This window comes from Magnolia sinica, chromosome 6, assembly GCF_029962835.1.
Source record: "Magnolia sinica isolate HGM2019 chromosome 6, MsV1, whole genome shotgun sequence".
Classification (NCBI taxonomy): domain Eukaryota; kingdom Viridiplantae; phylum Streptophyta; class Magnoliopsida; order Magnoliales; family Magnoliaceae; genus Magnolia; species Magnolia sinica.
This window is the reverse complement of record NC_080578.1, coordinates 95,929,958-95,951,376: the sequence shown is the minus strand read 5'-3', so window position 1 is coordinate 95,951,376 and position 21,419 is coordinate 95,929,958. Positions and strand designations below refer to the sequence as shown.

General features: G+C 38.1%; 1 protein-coding gene across 2 annotated transcripts in view; it reads left to right on the top strand.

Annotated features, from left to right (window-relative positions):
• The window catches only part of LOC131249158 (D-lactate dehydrogenase [cytochrome], mitochondrial), a 65,584-nt gene extending 45,032 nt beyond the window's left edge, over positions 1 to 20,552 (top strand). For both annotated transcript variants that reach the window (XM_058249754.1, XM_058249753.1), the window contains 7 exons: positions 6,658 to 6,766; positions 12,462 to 12,571; positions 16,860 to 16,922; positions 17,410 to 17,489; positions 17,688 to 17,818; positions 18,830 to 18,873; positions 20,106 to 20,552. In XM_058249754.1, coding sequence (XP_058105737.1) covers positions 6,658 to 6,766; positions 12,462 to 12,571; positions 16,860 to 16,922; positions 17,410 to 17,489; positions 17,688 to 17,818; positions 18,830 to 18,873; positions 20,106 to 20,225 — 657 coding nt within the window. In that variant the 3' untranslated portion in view covers positions 20,226 to 20,552. The remainder of the gene's footprint in view (positions 1 to 6,657; positions 6,767 to 12,461; positions 12,572 to 16,859; positions 16,923 to 17,409; positions 17,490 to 17,687; positions 17,819 to 18,829; positions 18,874 to 20,105) is intronic.
• Positions 20,553 to 21,419: the final 867 nt, after the last annotated feature.

Below are 21,419 nucleotides of genomic sequence, written 5' to 3'. Positions count from 1 at the left end.
AAAAAAAGCACAACTTGCAAAGTATGCCATTGCATACTCTCATAGGTGATCGCATACTTATCGCACAAGAAGGTATGCTATCGCATAATATCCTGGATCACATATGCCATGATAGCATATGTGAGTCTTCTAAAAAATGGCATATGTAGGGGTGTACATCGAGTCAAACCGAGTCGAGCTGGCCTTGGCTCAAATTGGCTCGGCCACTAGCTGACCTCAGCTCGAACTCGGCTCGGCTCAGTCCTCGAGCCTGACTGGCCAGCTCGGCTCGGTTTGGTCAGCAGCTCGGGCCAGTTTGAGCCGAGTTCAAGCCAAGATCGAGCCGAGTTCGCCATTGCAGCATTTTCACAAACACCCGGCCCTCACCTTGAAAATCTCACTGTATTTGAGACAGCGGCAATGGTTTTACAGGTATTTTTATCAAACACCTTCTAAGCAACATAAAAATCAAGAAAAAAAAGGGTGTTGGTTTCATATACATACCTTCCTTGCCACCGGCCACACTTCTTTGAGGCATTTCATCAAACACTTGGTTAGCAACATCAATATCAAAATAACCGAGTCACCGAATTGGTTCGATCCGAGTTCGATTCGAGCTGGGGCCAGCTCGAACTCGGCTCGAACTCATTTTCGAGCTCAAAAAATCAGCTCGACTCGGCTCGAACTCAGCTTCAAACCGAGTCGAATTGAGCTTTTTCGAGTCGAGTCAAGCGAGCTAACCGAGCTAGCTTGGTTCGTGTACACCTCTAGGCATATGCGATCATATATTAGCATATGCACATGACAACAATGGTTACGACCCATATCACATCGGCCACAAGGCTGGCTGTTACGGCCACCATTACTGTTATTGAATACCTCGAATATAAGGCAACCAATCTGATCAATTTATTGCCCTAAATTTGTGATTGCCACCATTTGATATGGGCAAATGGACCCAATATTATATTTAACTTTCCAACAGGTGCGGGAATATCAGGGTGGTCTCACTCTACTACCACATAGCTGGCTATGTACAAGCTGATTTGATGAGTAGAATAAAAAGAAGAGAGGGCTCTATTGATTAAAATTGAAATAAGGGAGAAAAAGATCAATCAATTATGCTCTAGAAATGGATCTGATCCATCTAACCTGATTCCCTTTCCAGCTCCCTTGATCTAAAAGGGGCTCTGTCTATTTAAAAACAACTATGGATGATTTTATCTAATTAATTTTAGTAGAAAGTGTGGAGATTCTACCCCCAAGGAGTTTTAACTCCAATTAGGATTCTAATGTTTAGTGTTTAGATCATTTGAGTTCCAGGACCAATGTGGGACTAAAGGGAACCCCATCATAAAATGTGGTGAGAGAATTCTGCTCATTTTTATGCTTTTTTGTGACTGAACAGAAAGGGATTCTCCATCATCACGAACTTGACAGAAAGGATGAAACCATTGGCCTGCTGTTCCTTCTGCTTTCAGTGCTGACATAAGATTTATAGGGCCAATGAAATAGTTATTTGTCTCTAATTGATTGACGTAAAATGTCATTCTGTCTGCATTTAAGTTGGTAATGGCCCAAGAATCTAGCGTGCTCTCGAAGGTTATTGAGTTTCATGATTTGATGACCAACGGGAAGGTTGTTCCTATTGCTGGTGGACCAATGGAAAGGTGGATGCCATCAGCAGCCCTGTTTTGGGCATCTCGTCTCAGAACCTGTCCTCATAATGATGGGGAGCCACTTGCCATCGCCCTCTACACTGACAGATTCTCCCTTTTAGTCGTGTGCCCTGCCCCCTGATCAATATGAATAGGTTCTTCTTATACAAAAAATTTACCTTTTTATAAGTAATGGTTGGGGCTGGATATCATATGGCCATAGATGATGTGCATGACATGTGCGACAGCCTTGAATACAATGCATGAGTTTACTTTGAAATGGACTCATTGTCCCTCAAAGGTGACTTTCCTTGACACCTTTCTAAGCCTAGAATGATGCATGAAAATATGGGATTGTGCATGTGGTGGGTTTGGAAGCAGTCAAGAGGTGAAAACGTTGAAAATAGGGTCCGACAGCGTTGAAATTTGACAAGACATGCATACCATAATCAATGTTCATTTTGATCTCGTTAGGACACCAAAATAGGGTGTCTGCAATCACTTATTGCTAAACTTGCTTTCTGCTTTGACATCTTTTCTTTCTTTCTTTCTTTCTTCTTCTTCTTCTTCTTCTTTTAAATTTTTTTTTTAATATAATTATAAATATTTATAACTAATCATGTTCTATGAAGTTTTCACAACCGAAGTTGAATTTTGTTAAAAATGTTTTCCTTTTGTGGACAAACTTTTATTCACAAGTGTACGATAATATTATTTATTCTTTTTATGCGTCATATGATGGGTGACCCACAATCATCTGAAAATCTTGGAAACTTGTATTTCCTGCAAATCAACTGAATCATCTACTCAGTTGGAGCAGATCCAAGTCAAGCTTATTTGGGCTAAACCATGTGTTGTGATTGTCCTAACATAAGTTTAAAATTATCCAATCTGAAATTCGGGTATTCAATCCCTGGCCGTGCACAATTGATAAATTGTCGTTGTCATCACAACTTTATCCCCAATTCCCCACCATTTGGGTTTGGCATTACAAATTTGGTTTTGCCAATCATCTTCAAAACATGAATTCTCATGATTTATTGGCAAAAGTTCTATGACCAGCTGCCTACTTGACATCAACCTTCTCCTTTGCTTGGGATTGGAACTGGCTGGCATATTACTTCCAGGTAGAGTGATGTAGGACATGGAAATTAAACATGATATGCAAAAATTTAGGCTTAAGATCATACTAAATTAGAAACACTCACAAAAAACTCCGCATCCCACATAAAGTCAAGCATTGAACATAGGGGATCTATTAGAGTCCAAGCCTACACACGCTAGGACTGGATCGATTAAAAATTATAGACCAAACGATGATCAAAGGGTAATAGATTCATCCACACATGCATAGGAATATTCTTCAATCCAAAGGATTCACGGATTTCAATTCGGGAAACCTTAGGGTTTAAAAAAAGAGCATGGAAATAGGGATTTAGGACAATCTAAGGTTATGGTTAGGGAAATTAGGTGTGGGAGGAGTGAAGGAGAGGAAAGGAAGAACCCGGAATCGATTCCGCATGTGCGCTAGTGGTGTCCCGCACATGTGTGGGGCCCACAAGTCAGAAAATGGCCAGCTTGGCCCTGGTCGGCTAGGGGTGGACCACAAAACCCCCAAGTTTTGCGACAATCCGACAATCGGTTTGTGCGCGGTGCTCCGCCGAAGTTTCAGCCTTCCTGCAGGGCCAGATTCTGGAAATCTGTTGTATGAGAAAGATTAGCTGCAAACGTGGGTGGATTTGATGATGGGATAGCTATAGGAAATGGGGAATATGAATGGTAGGAGATGAGGGCAATTTGGGATGGATGTGGCTTCGCGCCACTGTAGTTAGCCCTTCGAAGAAGGGATGGTTTCGCACCCAATTAGGTTTTCACAACTCAGAGAAAACAGGAAAACGCAGAAATTTTATTCCAATCATTAATGAGAAAAAAGTCTACAAGGGGTGCCTATTTATAATAAAATCCTATGTGCGCATCCTATTACTTGGAGACGAAGTAATAAAAAATAACAACTAATCAAAGCAATCTAAACCGTCCATGATATTCCTAATAACAATAATAAGCAAAACCCGAAGTACCAGATTATTTATAATATTGGGCCACGATCATGAGAACCCATGGTGGGATTCACATGACGATCGGGTCCACTCCAACAAACCAAAACGCAGTCCTCTAATTAGGAGGTCCTCCCTGGATGTCGTCATCAACTCTCCCCGGTTGTGAAGATTTCGCCACTGGCAAAACAAAACTCCTGAACTGCTCCATGATGTCAGGATCAAGTCTCTAAAGCTCCTCCTCAGTGAGCCACGACTGTCTGAAGCTGGGCGTGACTTCCACTTGACCAGGAACTTTTGAAATCTGCCGTTTGACGTCAATATTATCTGATGGTCCAGAATATCCTCTATCTCCTCTCTGGGTGTGGGAAGGGTAGGTATGAGAGGTAGAGGCTGGGAAGATGGGTCTGGAGGGAGCCATGGATTAAGGGAAAGGTCTGGGGAATCAGGATGGCTAGGTGACAGGCTGGACAATGTATCAGTTGTCTCCTGAAATGCAACTAGATCATCTACATTGAATGCGAAACTTATTCCCATGAAAGGTGGAAAATCTAACACATACTCATTGAGACCGTTTCGTTTTATAATTTTGAATGGTCCAGCGCTATGCTCGTGTAATTTACGAACGGCTCCCTAAGAGTACTGCTCTGGTCTGGTGCAGACCATCACAGAGTCCTCTACATTGAATTCCTTGAATTGTTTATGTTGGTCAGTAGAAATTTTATAATGTTCATTACCAGTATTGATCTTTCGCTTGATTTCTTGATGCAATGAATGAATGTGATGTGTAAAGGTCTCTGCAGACTCTGATGGCCTATGAGACAGGGACATAGGGACAAGATCAATAGGCTTCCTAGGTTTATAACCAGTAACAACTTTAAAAGGACTTAAACTTGTGGATTTATTGGCAGAACTATTAGCATTGGCCCTTTCTACATTTGGTAATAAAATAGTACAAAGCTTTTCGCTGGATGCTGTTTATCAATCATGGAGGGTGTAGCTATAAATTTCATTTACATAATTCCCATCTTATTTCAAAAGACTGATTTGGGTACCATAATTCACCAAGAAGCAAGAAAGAAGAAGACTAATGATAAAACATGTTTCCTTTTATATTTGCTCTAACAAATCGAACTTGTATGATAATGAAATGAAAAAAAGGTATACCTCAAGATCAGGGCACCAGTAAAACAATTAGATTTCATGCATTGTACAATTGATATATCTGAATTTGAGGCTTAAATGAGTTATGATGATGGTGGCGGTGTAGTTGACTACAACCAACGAGGATAATATGTGCTGCTTCTTTTAAGTTTATTGGGGAGGTTGACTGGCTCTAGTTTTTGGGAGTGAGCATTGGAGCCCTTGGAGGTTTTGGATTTTATTGTATTTATCACCTATATGAGTTATGGTTACTTGGTCAAGCATTTCTTGACATGATTTGATGATGGCATCTTTCTCTTCCAAATTTATTTATCAATTCTATTTCTATCCCATCAATTTCTACTTGGACAATTGATGAAGAAATCTAGGGAGAGGAGGAAGGATCTCCACAAGGTCTTTATTGACTTAGAGAAAGCATATTATAAGGTCCGTAGAGAGTTAGTCTGATGGGTGTTGAGAAAGAAAGAAGTTTAAAGGCGATATATTGACATAATTAGGGATATGTATGAGGGATTAGTAACAAATGTGAGGACCACTAGTGGAGAGACGAGTTCCCAATTACTGTAGGCTTGCACTAGGGTCGGCACTGAGCTCGTACATTTTCACATTGGTTATGGATGAGTTAATGAGGCATTTGTAGGAAGAGTTCCCATTGTGTATGTTATCTATGGATAACATAATTTTTATTGACAAGATGAGGGAGGGCGTAAACACAAAGCTAGATTTATGGAGGTGTGCTTTAAAATCTAAAGAATTTAAAACTAGTCGGACTAAAATAGAGTATACGGAATGCAATTTTAGTAACAATAAGAGTGAGAATGAGGAATTTGTTAAGAATGTTGACCAAGAAGTTTTCCAAAATGACCACTTTCAATATTTTGGGTCGATGATTCATGACAGTGGGGAAATTGGGAAGGATGTTGTTCATAGAATTCATGCGGAGTGGAAGCAATGGAGAAGTGCCTTTGGAGTTTTATGGTATCTTTGTGTACCACTCAAATCGAAAGGGAAATTTTATAGGATGGTTGTAGCCTATAAGGCCAGCTGTGCTTTTTGGGATAGAATGTTGAGCAATCAAGGAACAACATGGTCATAGGTTGTGTAGCTGAAATGGGGATATTGAGTTGGATGAGTGGCAAGATAAGGAGGGATAGAATTAGAAATGAATGCATTTGAGGGAATTTAGGAGTAGCACCAATAGGTAATAAGATGAAGGAAAGTAGATTTAGATGGTTGGGTCATGTGCAATGGGGACCAAGAACTGCCCTGGTTAGGGGTGAGTTGGTACAAGTTGAAGGCTCTAAAAGGGCAAGGGCAAGGCCCAAAAGGGCATGGGTGGAGGTTGTAAGAAAAGACTTGATGACCTATGGTCTCATTGAAGTTATGGTTCTTGATGGAGTGGAATGTCAGAAAGGGATTCATGTAGCCGACCGCAATTAGTTGGGATAAGGCTTAAAATTGGTGATGATGATGATCCCAATTTAGTGCTAAAAGCAATGTCTTGGCTGTTTTTTTGTTTCTTTATTGCTCATTATATTGTGTTTTATCAAGAAAGGATATCATTGTGATCCATCAAAGAGTCTGAATCTATTCGGAGGACATTTTGGCTTTCTTGATAATATGTGCTGCCGCTTTTGTGGCATGTAAATGCCACGGACTCTAACATTGTAGGTGGGTTTCCCATTACCATCTTGTGGGCATAGGTTTTCTTGAGAATGTTTCATGCAGATGACATACACCGAGACAAGCAGTTGGGCTGCTGCTTTATTTTCTCCTAGTAATATTTTATCCTCATCCTTCAGGTATCCAGGGTAGAACTCTTGGATGAGGTTCAAGTAAAGGCTATCAATATTGCTAATGGAAAGAATTTGCCCGAAGTTCCAACCTTGATGTTTGAATTCATTGGCACAGGTAAATTATCATTAATTTCATTTATTTTATTATTTTACTGGTTAAATATTTTCAGCCTGAACTTGTAAAATATGATATCTTTGTTAAACCCTTCCGGCTCCCTACAACTTGTTTTTAAATTTTATATCCAATAATTTTGTATCGTCTATCAAAGATGGAATTTGTAGTCAAACTTTCACCTTCTTGTTGAGGGATTTAATTCCAGTAGAAATGCTACTGCAATCTTTTGTTTCACGCAGGGGACATGTTCTAGGGGAATAATTTTTGTTTGTATATGATTGTTTCCAATAGAACTAGGCTAGGAGGTGTGGTTCTGACCAAGTTATTGTTGTTAATGTAAAATCGTCGAATCAAGAGAAATTAGGAAAAGAAAAGAGATGAAGAAGAGAGCAGAGGAGAGAAGCGTGGAATGGCTGGAATGGGATAACCTTCTCACGTTCTCACATCTTTTATTTTATTAGGGCTTTCACTTAAAAGCTGAAATTACAAAAGTACCTTAAGCAATATAAAGCGAGACTTATCCTATGAGCCTAAACTCTATCCAAATATGTACAATAAAGCCCAACAACCCAAAGAGTCCAACCATAAGACTATTTAACATTTAACACTCTCCCTCTTAGCTGGAGTAAAGATATCATACATGTCCAACTTGGATATAAGCTTTTTGTACTGAGACTTTTTTTAAAAATAAAGGATAATGGAAAATTTATTGAAGGCCTGCATGCAAAAGCAACATAGGAAAAAGAATACAAGAAGAGGAGCCCACATGGATTACAACAAAAAAGTAGACATATTACAATCATTCACATCTTTTAAAAGAGCTTCCCATTCATACATGGACAACTTAATTGAAGCCGCCACCACCTTGACCAAGCCTGATGAGTTCCAAAAGCGCCACCTATTCCTCTTGCCCCAAATAGCACATGACACAGCTGGTAAAACCAGATGCCAAATAGCCCTGTCTTTCTTCCCCAAACCTTCCCCATGCACACCCAAAGGAGGTCCCATGTCCTACGCGGTATAATCCACGGCATTTTGAAGATAGCAACAAGGTGCACCCACACCTTGAGAGTGAAGGTACATTAGATGAATAGATGATTAATAGACTCGCTCGCTTGCATACACAAGCAACAAATGTTCAAAATGATCACGGACCTGTTTTGGTCAACTGGAACATGGGAAAGTTTACGGACAACAATGGGTAGATCATTAACAACTTTAATAGACTCAAAAGGAGTTGGAACCTCATTAAGTGCAGTGGCCAATGGTGTAGAGTGAGGGAGTAGTCTTTAAAACTGTCTTTTCTTCTTTTCCTATAATATGTCTCTATGAAATGTTTTTGAGGTGGTGGTTCCTCAACAACAAGATCTGATGGAAACACATGAGGTAAAGGAACTTCCATAGGGGTCATTTCGGCTACATGTTCAGTTTTAATATAGAATGGGACATTCTCAAAAAAGGTAGCATCAGCTGTCTCAAAATTCTTTGAAAGTAAAGGATAATAGCGTTGATAACATTTCTTAGTGCGGTTGTACCCCAGAAAAATGCATTTAACATAAAGAGGACCACGTTTATCTTGATCAGGCCCAAACAGATGAACAAAGCAAGTACAACCAAACACTTTGAGAGGAATAGAAAAATTGGCTGATCAGGAAATAACAACGAGAATGGTGTTTTTCCGTCCAAAGCTGATGACATCCTTCTGTTTATCAAAAGACACGTGGTAAGAACTACACCTCAGAAAGACTGTGGAACATTCATTTCCAATAACAAAGCATGAGTAACGATAATCAGATGTCTATTCTTATATTTAGCCACCAATTTTGTTGAGGTGTATATGCACAAGAGTTCCGATGAAAAATATCATGACTTTGTAAATATGATTGAAAATCACGAGAGATAAATTCCAAAGCATTATCATATCTAAATATATAAAGATTGGTACCAAACCGAGTTTTCATTTCATTATGAAAGTTTTGAAATGCAGAAAAAACTTTTGACGTATGTTTCATAAGATATAGCCAAGTCATTTTAGAATGATCATCAATAAAAAGAACAAATACTTAAACCCTAACAAACTAGAAACTTGAGCCGGTCCCCATGCATCACAATGAACTAAAATGGGACATCACCTCTTTCATCAACTCTAGAAGGAAAATGTATTTTATGATGTTTACTCAGCTAACACATTTTGCTCTCCAAACTCGATACCTTCGGAAGGAAAGAAACACGAGTCTATGGTTTTTGGAGAGAGATGACCCAAATGATGATGCCACTAGATTGCAGGACTCTCGGAAAGCACCGCAACACCTATTGATTCTCTCTTCAATTAGTACAGACTATTCGTCTCATGACCTCAACCAATCGTCTAGTCCCTTTTGAGGTCCTGAAAACACAATGAAAATGAAAGAAAGTAATAGAGTAATTTAGAGATTTTGTTAGTTTACTAACAAATAAAAGGCTAAAGGGAAATTTGAAAGCATATAAGACAAAACGTAGGGACACAAGCGTATTTGGTTGAGTAGTACCAAGTCCAACAATGTTAGAAGAGGTACTATTAGCTAAGGTAATTGATATGTTAGATGAAATGAGATAAAAATCAAAAAAGGAACCACAATTACTAGAAATATGATGAGACGCCACAAAATTATCCAGTGAGAGGAATGAGATGAAAATGGTGTGTTGCATACACTTGCATAAGTAGCTTCATTTTACTTATGACCAGTAAATAAGCTACCTTTTTAATAAAACTTAGTTTGGTAGCCACCTTTGTAAAAGTAGCTTTATTTTCTTTATTTCTTTTTTCTTTTTTACACACTCTCTCTCTCTCATCTCTCCATGTGATGGACAATCCATATTAAAGGTGGCCCTGCATGATGGCCGATTTACATCAAAGGTGGTGCCCACACAATGGACGGTCTACATCAAAGGTGGGTTCCATATGATGGGTACTGGACATTGAAGGTGGCCCCACATGATGGATGGCCCACATCAGGTGGGCCCACATAATGGATGTTCCACATTAAAGGTTGGCCCCTAATGATGAATGGCCCACATCTAAAGCAGGACCTTCATGATGGATGGCCCACTTCAAAGGTGGGGCTCACACGATGAATGGTCCACATCAAAGGTGGGCTCCACACGGTGGGCAGCAGGCATTGAAGGTAGACCCCACATGATGGATGACCCACCTCAAGATGGGGCCCACGTAATTAATGGTCCACATCAAAGGTTGGCCCCTAATGATGAATGACCCACATCCAGGGCGGGCCCCTCATGATGGACAACCCATTTCGAAGGTGGAGCCCACGTGATGGATGGTCCACATCAAAGGTGGGCTCCACATGATGGGTGATGGACATTGAAGGTGGGCCCCACATGATGGACAATTAACATTGATGGTGGGCCCCACATAATGGATGGTCCACATCAAAGCTCGACCCCTTATGATGAATGGCCTACATCCAAGGCGGGCCTCACATGATGGTGGCCCACTTTGAAGTTGGGTCCTGTATGATGGACAATCCACATCCATTGTCTGTCTGACATGATGGACAACCCACATCCAAGGTGGCTTTGCATGATGGATAGCCCACATCGAAGGTGGGCTTTGCAAGGTGGATGGTCCATATTGAAGGTAGGCCCCATACGATGGACGGTTCACATTGAAGATAGGGCCAAGGTGGGCCCAACATAATGAACGGTCCACATCAAAGGTTGGCCCTACATGATAGACAATGGATATTAAAGGTTTGGATCCCACACGAATAATTAAAAAATTGGAAGAGATTTTAATTGAAGGTATGTAATAAAAAAAATTTAAAAAAAAAAAAAAATTGGAAGAGGAGAGAGAGGAGAAAGATTAATGGAAGAGATTTAAAAATTACTTTCGTGATGTTAGAAACTAGACAAACTTTTCTACATTTTTGGCTGATAAGTATGCTTATCTGTTGAATAAGTAGAAACTAAGACAAGCTACTTGAGGCACAAGTAGCTTAAGCAAAAGGACTCATGATTCAAATGGGCCCTAAGAGACACATTTAATCTGGCTAAACTAAACTATAGAAGTGAAAGGTACATTGTTGGATGTAGAGTTACTGGATGGGAGGAACCACACATATTCTTCTCATGATAATGTGAAATCGCAATAGTAGGTCTACCATGAGAAGGAATATTGTTAACAACAAGTGTTTTATTGGCCATCAGAGGCTTCTTATGAAGATTCCAACAGAAGATTGTAGAATGATTAGTCAAGCCACAATGAGTACATGCGGTCTCCAATACCCTACCACATCAAAATGTAATCAAGTATAAATAGGTAGGAAATGGGAGCATGAGCGGGATTCTGAAGTGGGGATTTGAAGTAGGAGCAACACCTAAGATAGAAGGATTTTGCAACCAAGGTCAAACCCAATGGTATCAAATGGCATAAGCAATAACATGTGACCCAAGGGGACTGCACGTATGCAATTGCATAATTGCATATGCGATCACACATCCCTGAAAAATCTAGTAAAAATGGGAAAAAATGTGTAAAAATACTACAAGTGCAAGGAATTGTGTTTTATAGTTTTATTACTAATTTTATTATAATTTATTACAAGTTTACAACTATTAGACTTTTAAACTATAACAAGTCAACTAACAAGTACTCAAATAAATGCATATACTAAAAAATGTGAAAAAAAAGCATAGAAATTTTATCGATGAGACTATTAGAGTGAGAGTAAGAGAGTTAAGAGAGAATGAGTGAGAGATAGAGAGAGTATGAGAAGAAAAAAAAATTGTAAAAAATCCGACTGCTGGGACATTATGCCATTGCATACTGAGTATGCAATATCATAATTGGATAATAGTGACTTATGTAGTCGCATACTCTGTACAACTGTATAATGCCCAACAGTACAAAAACTGCATATGCCACAATGGCATATGCAGCTCATGGTCTCCAAATGGCATATGCAATCGCATAATCGTTTCTGTGATCAGATATGACAGCACCGGTCAAACCCGCTTTAATGCTTCTAAACACAATTGGTTAAGGATGCTAACAGGAAGCATTATTGAATTTGAATTAGAAAGGTGGCGTCATGGGGTAAGTATAACACGATGAAATAGTTATGCTCTCGAAGAAGGGGCAAGTATTTTATTTATTTTACAAATGTTGTCTTAATTGGTAGGTGAGGTGTTCTTCAAGGCTATGATCTATAGGAAGAGATTTATCTCTCTCCGACTGGTTTTATTATGTAAAAAACTGTGCGATTGTATACATCACTACTAGTCAGTGCAATTCGAAGTACTCCCAAACACATCACTTCTGTCAATAGCACTCTAGTATGAGTACGTGCATGTGCTTATGTTCTCTTGCTAAATTTGTAATTCATGCAATCCTTTTAGCCTGTATTTTGGTGTATGATACTTTCAGCACATAAATGCTTGAAATATTTTTATTCATAAGAGATGATTGGAAATATTATATTTTCAGATTAAGTTGAAGGGAACATGCACTTGTTTTCTTTCTCCAGGATCATTTGAACTGGGTATGCTTTATGCATTGCATAGAGAACTACCAATACCATTTGTTTTATTTTATGACGAAATGACCAGATATATCGCATGTAGCAGACACTAATGGTCCTTGATATCATGTCATAACCATGGATTTTATTTTCCTTTTCCATGTGCAATTTCCCAGAGGCATATTCACGTGAACAGACATTGCTGGTTCAGAAGATTGTTTGTGAGCATAATGGCTCTGACTTTGTTTTTGTGGAAGATGCTGAGGCTAAAAAGGAACTGTGGAAGGTAGAATGGTTTAAACCTATTGTTAGACTCTTTTTTTTTGGAAGGATTTACTTTAGATTTTTGTTTTAATCAAAAGGGAATTTGAAAGCATAAGTTCCCTTTTTGTTCCATTCTCATGTTATAGTTTAGTATAGCTTCCAAGAATTTAACCACAAAGTTGTAATAAAGCTTTTGTTTACAATATATTCTCTTATGGAGTGGAAGTGTAGCTCATTCCTTCTTCTTATAATTCTAAGCAGAAAAGAAAACAAACAAAATGCTAAATTTGTTGCAACAGAAGGATTTGCTGTACCAATATAAAAACTGCTCCAAGTATCCTCCTTCGCAAGAGATTCTACTGCTTCTTTACTACTATGGTTCAGTGAAGTATATGATCATTTCCTCTTCAACTAGGGTGAATATTGCAGATGGTAATTATTTTAGATAGCCTTTGCTGGAACTGACAGACTGTGGCATAGTTACCGGTTTGCAGTTTGGTTCCAGTTTGGCTTGCAATTCATGATTCATAGTGTGCCTAGTGAATTCAATTCACCAGGTTTGGTTATCAGCTGCTGTGAATTTTGTCACAGTTTTACAAGTTTGCGATCTTGATTTGGTCACTTTGCGAATCTGGGTTGTGTTAAGAAAACAGCTTAATCTTGTTAGATTTCATCCATCCAATTCTTCTGAAGCCCAATTCATCATCCGTCTCATTAGTTCTGCAACCTCTGAATTGTGAACTTTTGTTAAATTCAAGCATTGGAGCTCCCAATCAACAATTTTGAACCTAGTAGTATGGAACTTGCCTATTCAATTTACTCAATTTTGTTTCACTCAATTCTGAGTACTTAAATGCTATTTATGAAAAAGGACAACTATTTACCGTCCACGTTTTGAGTTTCCCTTTTAGGAAATTCGCTTGTTGCCATAGGTTTTATAAATTATAACTGCTTCTGTGGTCGTGCTGAACAACAAGCCTTTTTATGTACCGAGGGATATATTTTCTCATGTTGTTTGTCGTGTAATGGGTCAAATAATGAGTTGTAAATTTTCAGTACTTTATTAATGGGCACAATGAAGTTTAGGTGCTTCATAACTGGTTGCTTTCAAACCGAAGTAAACTGAAATGGGTATGGTTTGATTTTGTTAGTAATCAAACTGAAGCGACCAAACTGGGTTGGCAACTAGATTTAGCTTGTCATCTAAGGACTAAGGTTCACATCCTGGCTTCTCTGAACCTGTATTTTACTGCCCAATGGAGCACATGTCAAACTGGACTTGGGAAGAGTATTTGGTGGTCTGATGCATGTAATCATTTGTTGAAGCATATTGTCCCCATTTAAAATCTGGTCAGATATATTTAAAAATAAAGTGTTAATAGCATACGTCCTTCTGAGAGCCATCTGCTTCAAATTAAAGCTTCTTGCCTTAAATGATAATAAGAAGAAAAAAAGATGAAATCATCTTTTACATGCTTTTATCTTGTTTAAGAACTTCCAGTGTGTAGAAAGTATAGTGTTTTTTAAACTAGTGTATCATTTTTTATATTCAATCCTCCCCTTTCTCTGTTTTTTTTTTTTTTTCTTGATTTTTTTTTTTTCATCTCTTCCTTTCAACTGTTCCATTGTCTTTCATGGTATCTATTATTTTTACAATTTATGAAAGGCATTATTTTATACAAATTTCTTAACCTAATCCATTTGTCCGTTTGTCTTGACCTAATCAACTCTCATAGGCTTTGGATGAATATGGATTCAAAATGAGTTTTTAAATGATGCGTTATATTAGAAGTATATCATTAAATATTCATAACCCATAGTATATAAATATTGCTGTTATCATCACGATTGTTGTCATCGTCGTCCTTGCAGTTACAGAATTTGATACGGGGAAAAAAAATCTTACAAGTTAGGACAGCTACATTTTAACGACGCATTGTTTTCCACAATAAGTATAAGATAGTATATGAACAAAATACATTTCATTGTGTGAAAGTGAAGCATAATCAAATGATAGTCACTAATAGAATGACTAGTCTAAAAGTAAAAATTGCTACATTTACAGACACATTATTTCCAAAGTACAATATAGTATATGAACCAAATAGGTTTCATTTTATAAACGTGAAACATATTCTGTGATTCTAACTAATAGAATGACTAGTCTCATGGATGGTGCTAATAAGATCATTGTAAAGTTCCAGTTGGCAGGTTCTTGATGTTGCTCTCATTGCGCATGACTGATTTTACCATCTTTAGCATTGTGGTATTCAAGTTGCTTTTTTCATGCTGGTGGAATGCAAATGGCAGTTGATACTTATATCTAACTACTATAGGCTTATGTAATTTGTCCTATCCGCCTTTAGCATCATGGTATTCAGCTCCTCAATATACGCTTCATGTGCCGTTCAAGTAGCAATGGAAGACCATCTCCTTGTTCACTGTGCATTTGCATGTTGGTCTGGGACTTGCTGTGAATTGTTTGGCACTGCATCATTTTTGCATGCAAGGATTGGAGACATTTGAATTTTGATTAATCTGCCCCTTATAATTTCTTGATCTGGAGGTAATTTCTTGCAATTCGTTGGGGTCTTTGGAGGGATTGGAATAACAAATCTTAAGAGGTGTAGAGATGAACTTCTGGGTGGTCAATCAATTTGATTAAAATATTGATTATTTCTTGGAACCTTGCTCAAGTTATTTTCACATTATTAAAGATCATGATTTAGCCGGCCTGAAATGGCTGGGACATGGCTATGATGATAATGACAACCAGAAAATGATTTGTTTAGATACCGTAGGATAAATTCTCATTACAGGGCTCCAAAATTGAAAAAGAAGAAGAAGAAGAAGAAAAATGGAGATGTAAGATGTATTTTGGTGGTTCTAAATTGAGTTTTGATGTGTCCAGTAATGTTTTTTTTTCTCTCTCTAAAAAAAAACATTCTCGTCCCGCATAACGGGTGGGTCTTATTAGAATATTGAGGTGAGGTGGTGTGGTTAAGAAGATGGTTGAATATGATTATAACTTGCAAATTGCACTGTACAGTATTTGCAGCATGAAGTAGATAAATTAACCAGAGTAGAGAACCAAACAATTCAACCAATTCCACAACCAATTGGGATCATTTCACAAGTGATGAAACACAGAATGCAAATCCTAACATGTATGCAACCATGACCTGACTAACTATTGGTACAGCATGCATCCTCTGTTTCATAACCCTGACTCATTCATTGAGAAACAGTAGTTCGCTATGGAGATGCATCATTGGATCCTCTTAATTGGGTTTGAACTGATTTTGGATGCTTTAACTCTCAAGTCTTATTCTCATGGTTCCAAAAACTTTTCCTTTCCCAAGATTCAGTTTGTTGTGGAAAATGTTGCCCATTGCTTGGATACCAATAAAATCCTGTGTTGCTTGGACACCTAAATAAATCTTGCAGACTGACTTTAGTAGTCAACACTAAGATTGCAGAGAGAACTTATTTTCCTGTAATTTATTTGTGTCGGTACTTCAAAAAGATGTGCATCATAATTTAATACTGTGACCTTTAGTATAGAAGTCATACTTTGATCATATCTTCTTTCTGTTTCTGGGTACCATAGGCTGTAATAGAAAGTCAACACTAAGTTATACTCTGATCACTTTGATATGATTGGACTAACTGTGGTTGGACCATGTTCCAACAATCCCCCAGATTGGAAGATCCTAGCTAGAGAATATTTGGTCTGTTGCTGGTTGAATGGGAACCATTGTTGTTTCTCTTAATGTTTATTTATTTATTTATTTATTTGTTGGTAACCTTGGCTTGAAAAGCCAAGTCCTCAATGTCGAACAGTAGGCTGTCTTTCGTTTCGTTTGGGACTCAAACCGTACTGTTTCTTTATTGGAAACATTTTGAGAGGTTTAGGTTTTCCATTTTGAGAATGTTGGTGCATGGGTCACAATGGCTGTGTCAGACCATTGCTGTATTTTTTTCCTTAACCATTTATTTATAGGTATGGTTAGGATCTTCTGGCCTCGGAGAATTTTGGGACATCCCCCATTCACGATGGGGCTTTTCCAACCATTAGTTTGGATCATGTACAGATTGGGATCATCAGGAGAATTGCATCCTAATGCAGTGGTAATCTGTAATTCATCTTGAGAGGAAATGCTTGTTTTGTTATCATTATTATATTTTGGATTTTGTGGGGGTGGTATTAATCTACATTGAGAACTTTATGATAGTAAATTTGGTATGTGGGCATGCCATTCACTGTTTTTCATTTCTTCAATCTAATTTAGAGTTCCTTCTGCTTGCAGATTAGGAAGGAGGCACTTTGGGCTTGTTTTGCTATGGAACCTAATTCTGAAGCGATGATTTCAGTCAGTTTCCTAGTGGATCACCTTTTCTATTGAATTTATTGTTCTCTGGTTGAAATTTTATTTTTGGCTGCAACCATGTCTTCTGAAAAGGCATAAATCTTCTATCAAACATGCTTATTTAGAAAGACAAAAGTTGGGCATACCATTCCTATGAATGAGTTCTACGCACACAAAGCAATTCGCATGAAATCTATTGATACTTTCATCAAGAACCATAGGTTCACTCAAGAAATCCAATTGTTTGACCAATTAAGAAACTATCATTTATCTAAGCTTCATTGTTGTTTCCCCATATATGGTGGCAAGTGGAATGCTACAATTAACTTTTCATTTCCCTTTTTGACGATGGTGAAGATTTGAAGTTTTTATATCTAGAGATTATTATATATTTATTAAAAATTTAATTACACACTCTCTCATTTTACTCTAGCTTGGGTAGTAACTTCAATTATCCATTGTTATTGCCACCTCTTTTTTTCCCTTGCAGGACGTGTGTGTTCCTCTGTCACAGCTTGCAGACTGTATATCAAGATCCAAGAAAGAGCTTGATGCATCTCCATTGGTGTGGTATGTTGTTTTGCTTTGAATACATGCCATCTTCTACCTTAAATAGATCAAGTTAGAGTGCATATTGCATTTATCCTTCTCAAGTAACTTGAGCGCTGAATCTTGATGAAGCTTTTCACAACACTTGTTCAGTTGTTTCTCAAATCAAGCAGAGGTCCTAAACTTTGTGTTTTCTTTTCTTGTCTTTCCTAACACCAGTACAGTTATTGCTCATGCTGGTGATGGGAACTTTCACACAGTGATTTTATTTGATCCAAACCAAGAACAACAGCGTCGAGAAGCAGCACGACTTAACCATTTCATGGTCCATACTGCATTGTCAATGGAAGGTACTGATGATATCTGGAATATGTGATTTAAGCAATGGCAACTGTTGACTAACTTAGGGGACATGTCTTGTGAAAACCATTATTACAAATGATTATCTGCACCAGCTCATTTCTTGGTAAATAGTGGATATAAATTACCATTCATGGGCTTCTTCTGTGGAAATGATCATTTGAATTTTTTAAAGGATGTGGCTATTTAGGATAACGTTGTTGGCATTTACTTCTTTATTTCTTTATCTTTTCATTGTTAATCTACTGTTAATGCAACTAAACCTTGTCCCTTTGGGGCCTTGAGTATAGGACCATGTGCTGCAACGGGGATAGTATATTTAACTATTGAAAGGCTAGTATAACGAATGCCAATAGAAACAGACATTACCCTATTTCAGGACTTGCCCTTGGGAACTCACTTTTGGAACTTTTAGTACCATACATGATATCATTAGTGAGTTTTGGTAAACCCACATACAACTCCAACACGGCCAAATGTGACCTGACGCGTCCACATGGTCTATGCATCAGATGGCCCCACTATGTAGATTGCCTGACCCAATAATTTGGGGTGTTCAACTCATTATGTAGGCCCCACATGCATGATGAATGTAGATTGTTGGCTACTGTTTTTGAACCATCCATTGTTTCAATACATGTGTGATCCACCCGATGAATTGACTACCTATTTCTGAGTCGGGTTATCTATGAAGTCAGGCCATCTGATGCATGACTCGTATGTCGCACAGACATACGAAGCTTGGCATGTTTGAAGGTGCATGTGAGCTTGGAGAAGCTCTCGCAGAGCATCCTAATAACTATTTTCAACAAAAGACCAGGTGAGATTTGTAGGATACATTTAAGATTTTTTTTAATAGACACCTACCCCAGGTTTTATTTTTTGCGTTATCTAGTTCAGGGCTGTCAGCCTTGCTTATCATTTTTAAGGATACATTATAGCCTTTGGAATCTGCAACCATGATATCTTGTTTCTGATTTCCGCTCTTTATCACGCTACAGGAACATGTACAGGAGAACATGGTGTTGGTACTGGAAAAATGAAGGTACATAGTTTCATTCTTTTGATTAAAATAGCACATGCTGTTGAACAGGGTCATTTAAATAAGCCATGGTTCACCTGATGGACCAAAATATATAGCATGGAATTGCCTACGAATATAGCATCTTGAGCATCCAAACTTCATGTCTCAGACTCTCATATTCAATCACAACAGATGGCTTCATCATAGCTTTTCCCCAACTATTTGGTTCGGCTTTACGATTCTTTTGGCACTGGTCATTCCTTTTGAAACCCCTACTCTTGGTAAGTGAACCTGTCCTTGATATCTTGTGTCCCACCCCAATTCAAGTCCTACTAGGTTTTCCCCTCATCCTCTTTTTAGGCCCTTCAACTCTTATCAAAGTCTCTCTCCTTGTCGGGGCCATCTCTAGATTTCATAGCACAAGATGGAACCATGTCAGTATACTCCATTTTAATCTCCTATTTGGGCTACTCCTAGCTGCTTCAAATGGTCACATTCTTAATTCTACCGTTGTTGGTCTTCCTACATCTGTGCAGCACAAGTTCTTTGCTCATGTTGCTTGCTTCCTAACTGCCCAACACTCTGCCCTGTACACCATAGCTAGTGGGGTAACAATCTTAAGAAATGTTCACTGGAGTTCCATTGGCATTGTGGAGCTCACACAACACTCTGGAGGCACATCTCCACTTCATCCATCCCACTCCAGTTTTATTCAAAGAACTTCTTCATCGATCTCTCCATCCTTCAAAATTTTAAGAGCAAAGGTGAAGAAACGCATCACTTGAGGTGTCTCCTAGCCATTTAGGGAATATACAGTGTTCAATTGAACAATTTGCTCAGACCTATGAGTTATACTTTTATGGCCCACCTTTCGGTGATCAGGATGAAGTGCGACACCTGAAAAACCTCCCCGTATTGAGCACCACAATCAATTTGGACCTTTGGCTGTAATTTTCCAACAACCAAGAGGCTACAACCATCTAATATGGAAAATATTGATCCATGGACCACCCATCAAAGGCTGACATTGTTTCTTCCGAAATCTGTAGGATCCCATATGCATGCATTGCTCCCTTGGAATAAAAATCTTGTGAACAGTGAATTTGTGTATTGATTACTCAGATCCAAGTATCCAACGTACTTTCTTTCTATTCGGATCCAATACATTTCTTTCTTTCTTTCATTCGACCAACATGTGAAGTCGTTTGAAAAAATGGATGCTGTTTTAAGAGAATGTAGTATTGTAATTTCAGTACCTTGAAGAAGAGCTTGGGATGGAAGCGCTGAGGACAATGAAGAAAATAAAGGCTGCTTTGGACCCCAACAACATCATGAACCCAGGGAAGCTTATTCCTCCTCATGTCTGTCTTTGAACTAACTAAACCAAAGCCCCCTTGAACTTGTATTAGTTCTCCTTTCCTCACTGAAATCGTGGATTGCTTATAATTATAAGAATCACTTTTGTTAGGCAATAGAAACCATCCCATCCATGGCTTGGAAAAAGGATGGCTAAAAAAAGGCCAAATTATTGATTAATTAAATCATCCTGTTAGTGTGATTTTTTTTTTTCATGGTAGCCCATGAAATATCTTCTGAACTTGATAGACAGTTCAGATCAATCGATTGGACTGCCCAAGTGTCTGAATGCCTCTAATAGCACTAGGGCACTTATCATTTGAATTTCATGCAATTTTGTTTCAGGGTGTGTTTAGCTGCATCAAATTTCATGAAATTTTAGGAAATTTTACTTTTGTAAAATAATATTATCCTACTTTTTAAGTAGGCCATCTGGGTACGTCAAAACATTTTTGTTTATCATTCTAAAATTAAATTTTGTGATATTTTCAACTTCTAATCAATACCTTTTTTTTAATAAATTGTTTCCACTAATCACTCAACTAACTCTCTTAGATAATTGTTGGACTCACATGATGGATGGTCCAAAGATCATGTGAGCCACACTTTTGATTCCTAATCATAGGCGGGCCAACAATATTTGCATTTTGAATAAGATGACCTTTTCATAAGAGTTGTGAAGTGCGAGAGAAGGGATGTCATAATTGAGGTTTTGAATAAGATAGACCTTTTCATTTTTTGTCTTTTAAATTTATTTATTTTTTTAAAAGAAAGTAACAAGAATAAGAGGTGTGAAGCTTTTTATCATCCCAGCATTGAGCTATTTTTCCGCAGGACCTCCCTTACAGTATAGTCACCACAGTAGAGTTTAAATTGATCTAGTCTTTCTTATCAATAGCTCTGATTGAGCTAGTATTGAAATAAATGGCCCAATTGGACCGATCTTGAAGCAGAAAGACCCAGTTTGAATCATACTAAAGAATGCATGGTTGATTGGGCCAATGTCAAAGATTAACTGTCTGATTAGTTTGAGATTGAAGATCAGCAATCCCATTGGACCGATATTGAAGATGAGCTGTCCAATTTTGTTGAAATTGGAGACTGTTAAATTAGTTATACTTAAAATCAACAGCCTTATTGGACGACATTGACTGTGAATGGCCCATTTTGTACATGACCAAAGATGAACAATCCAACTGGACTGATATTAG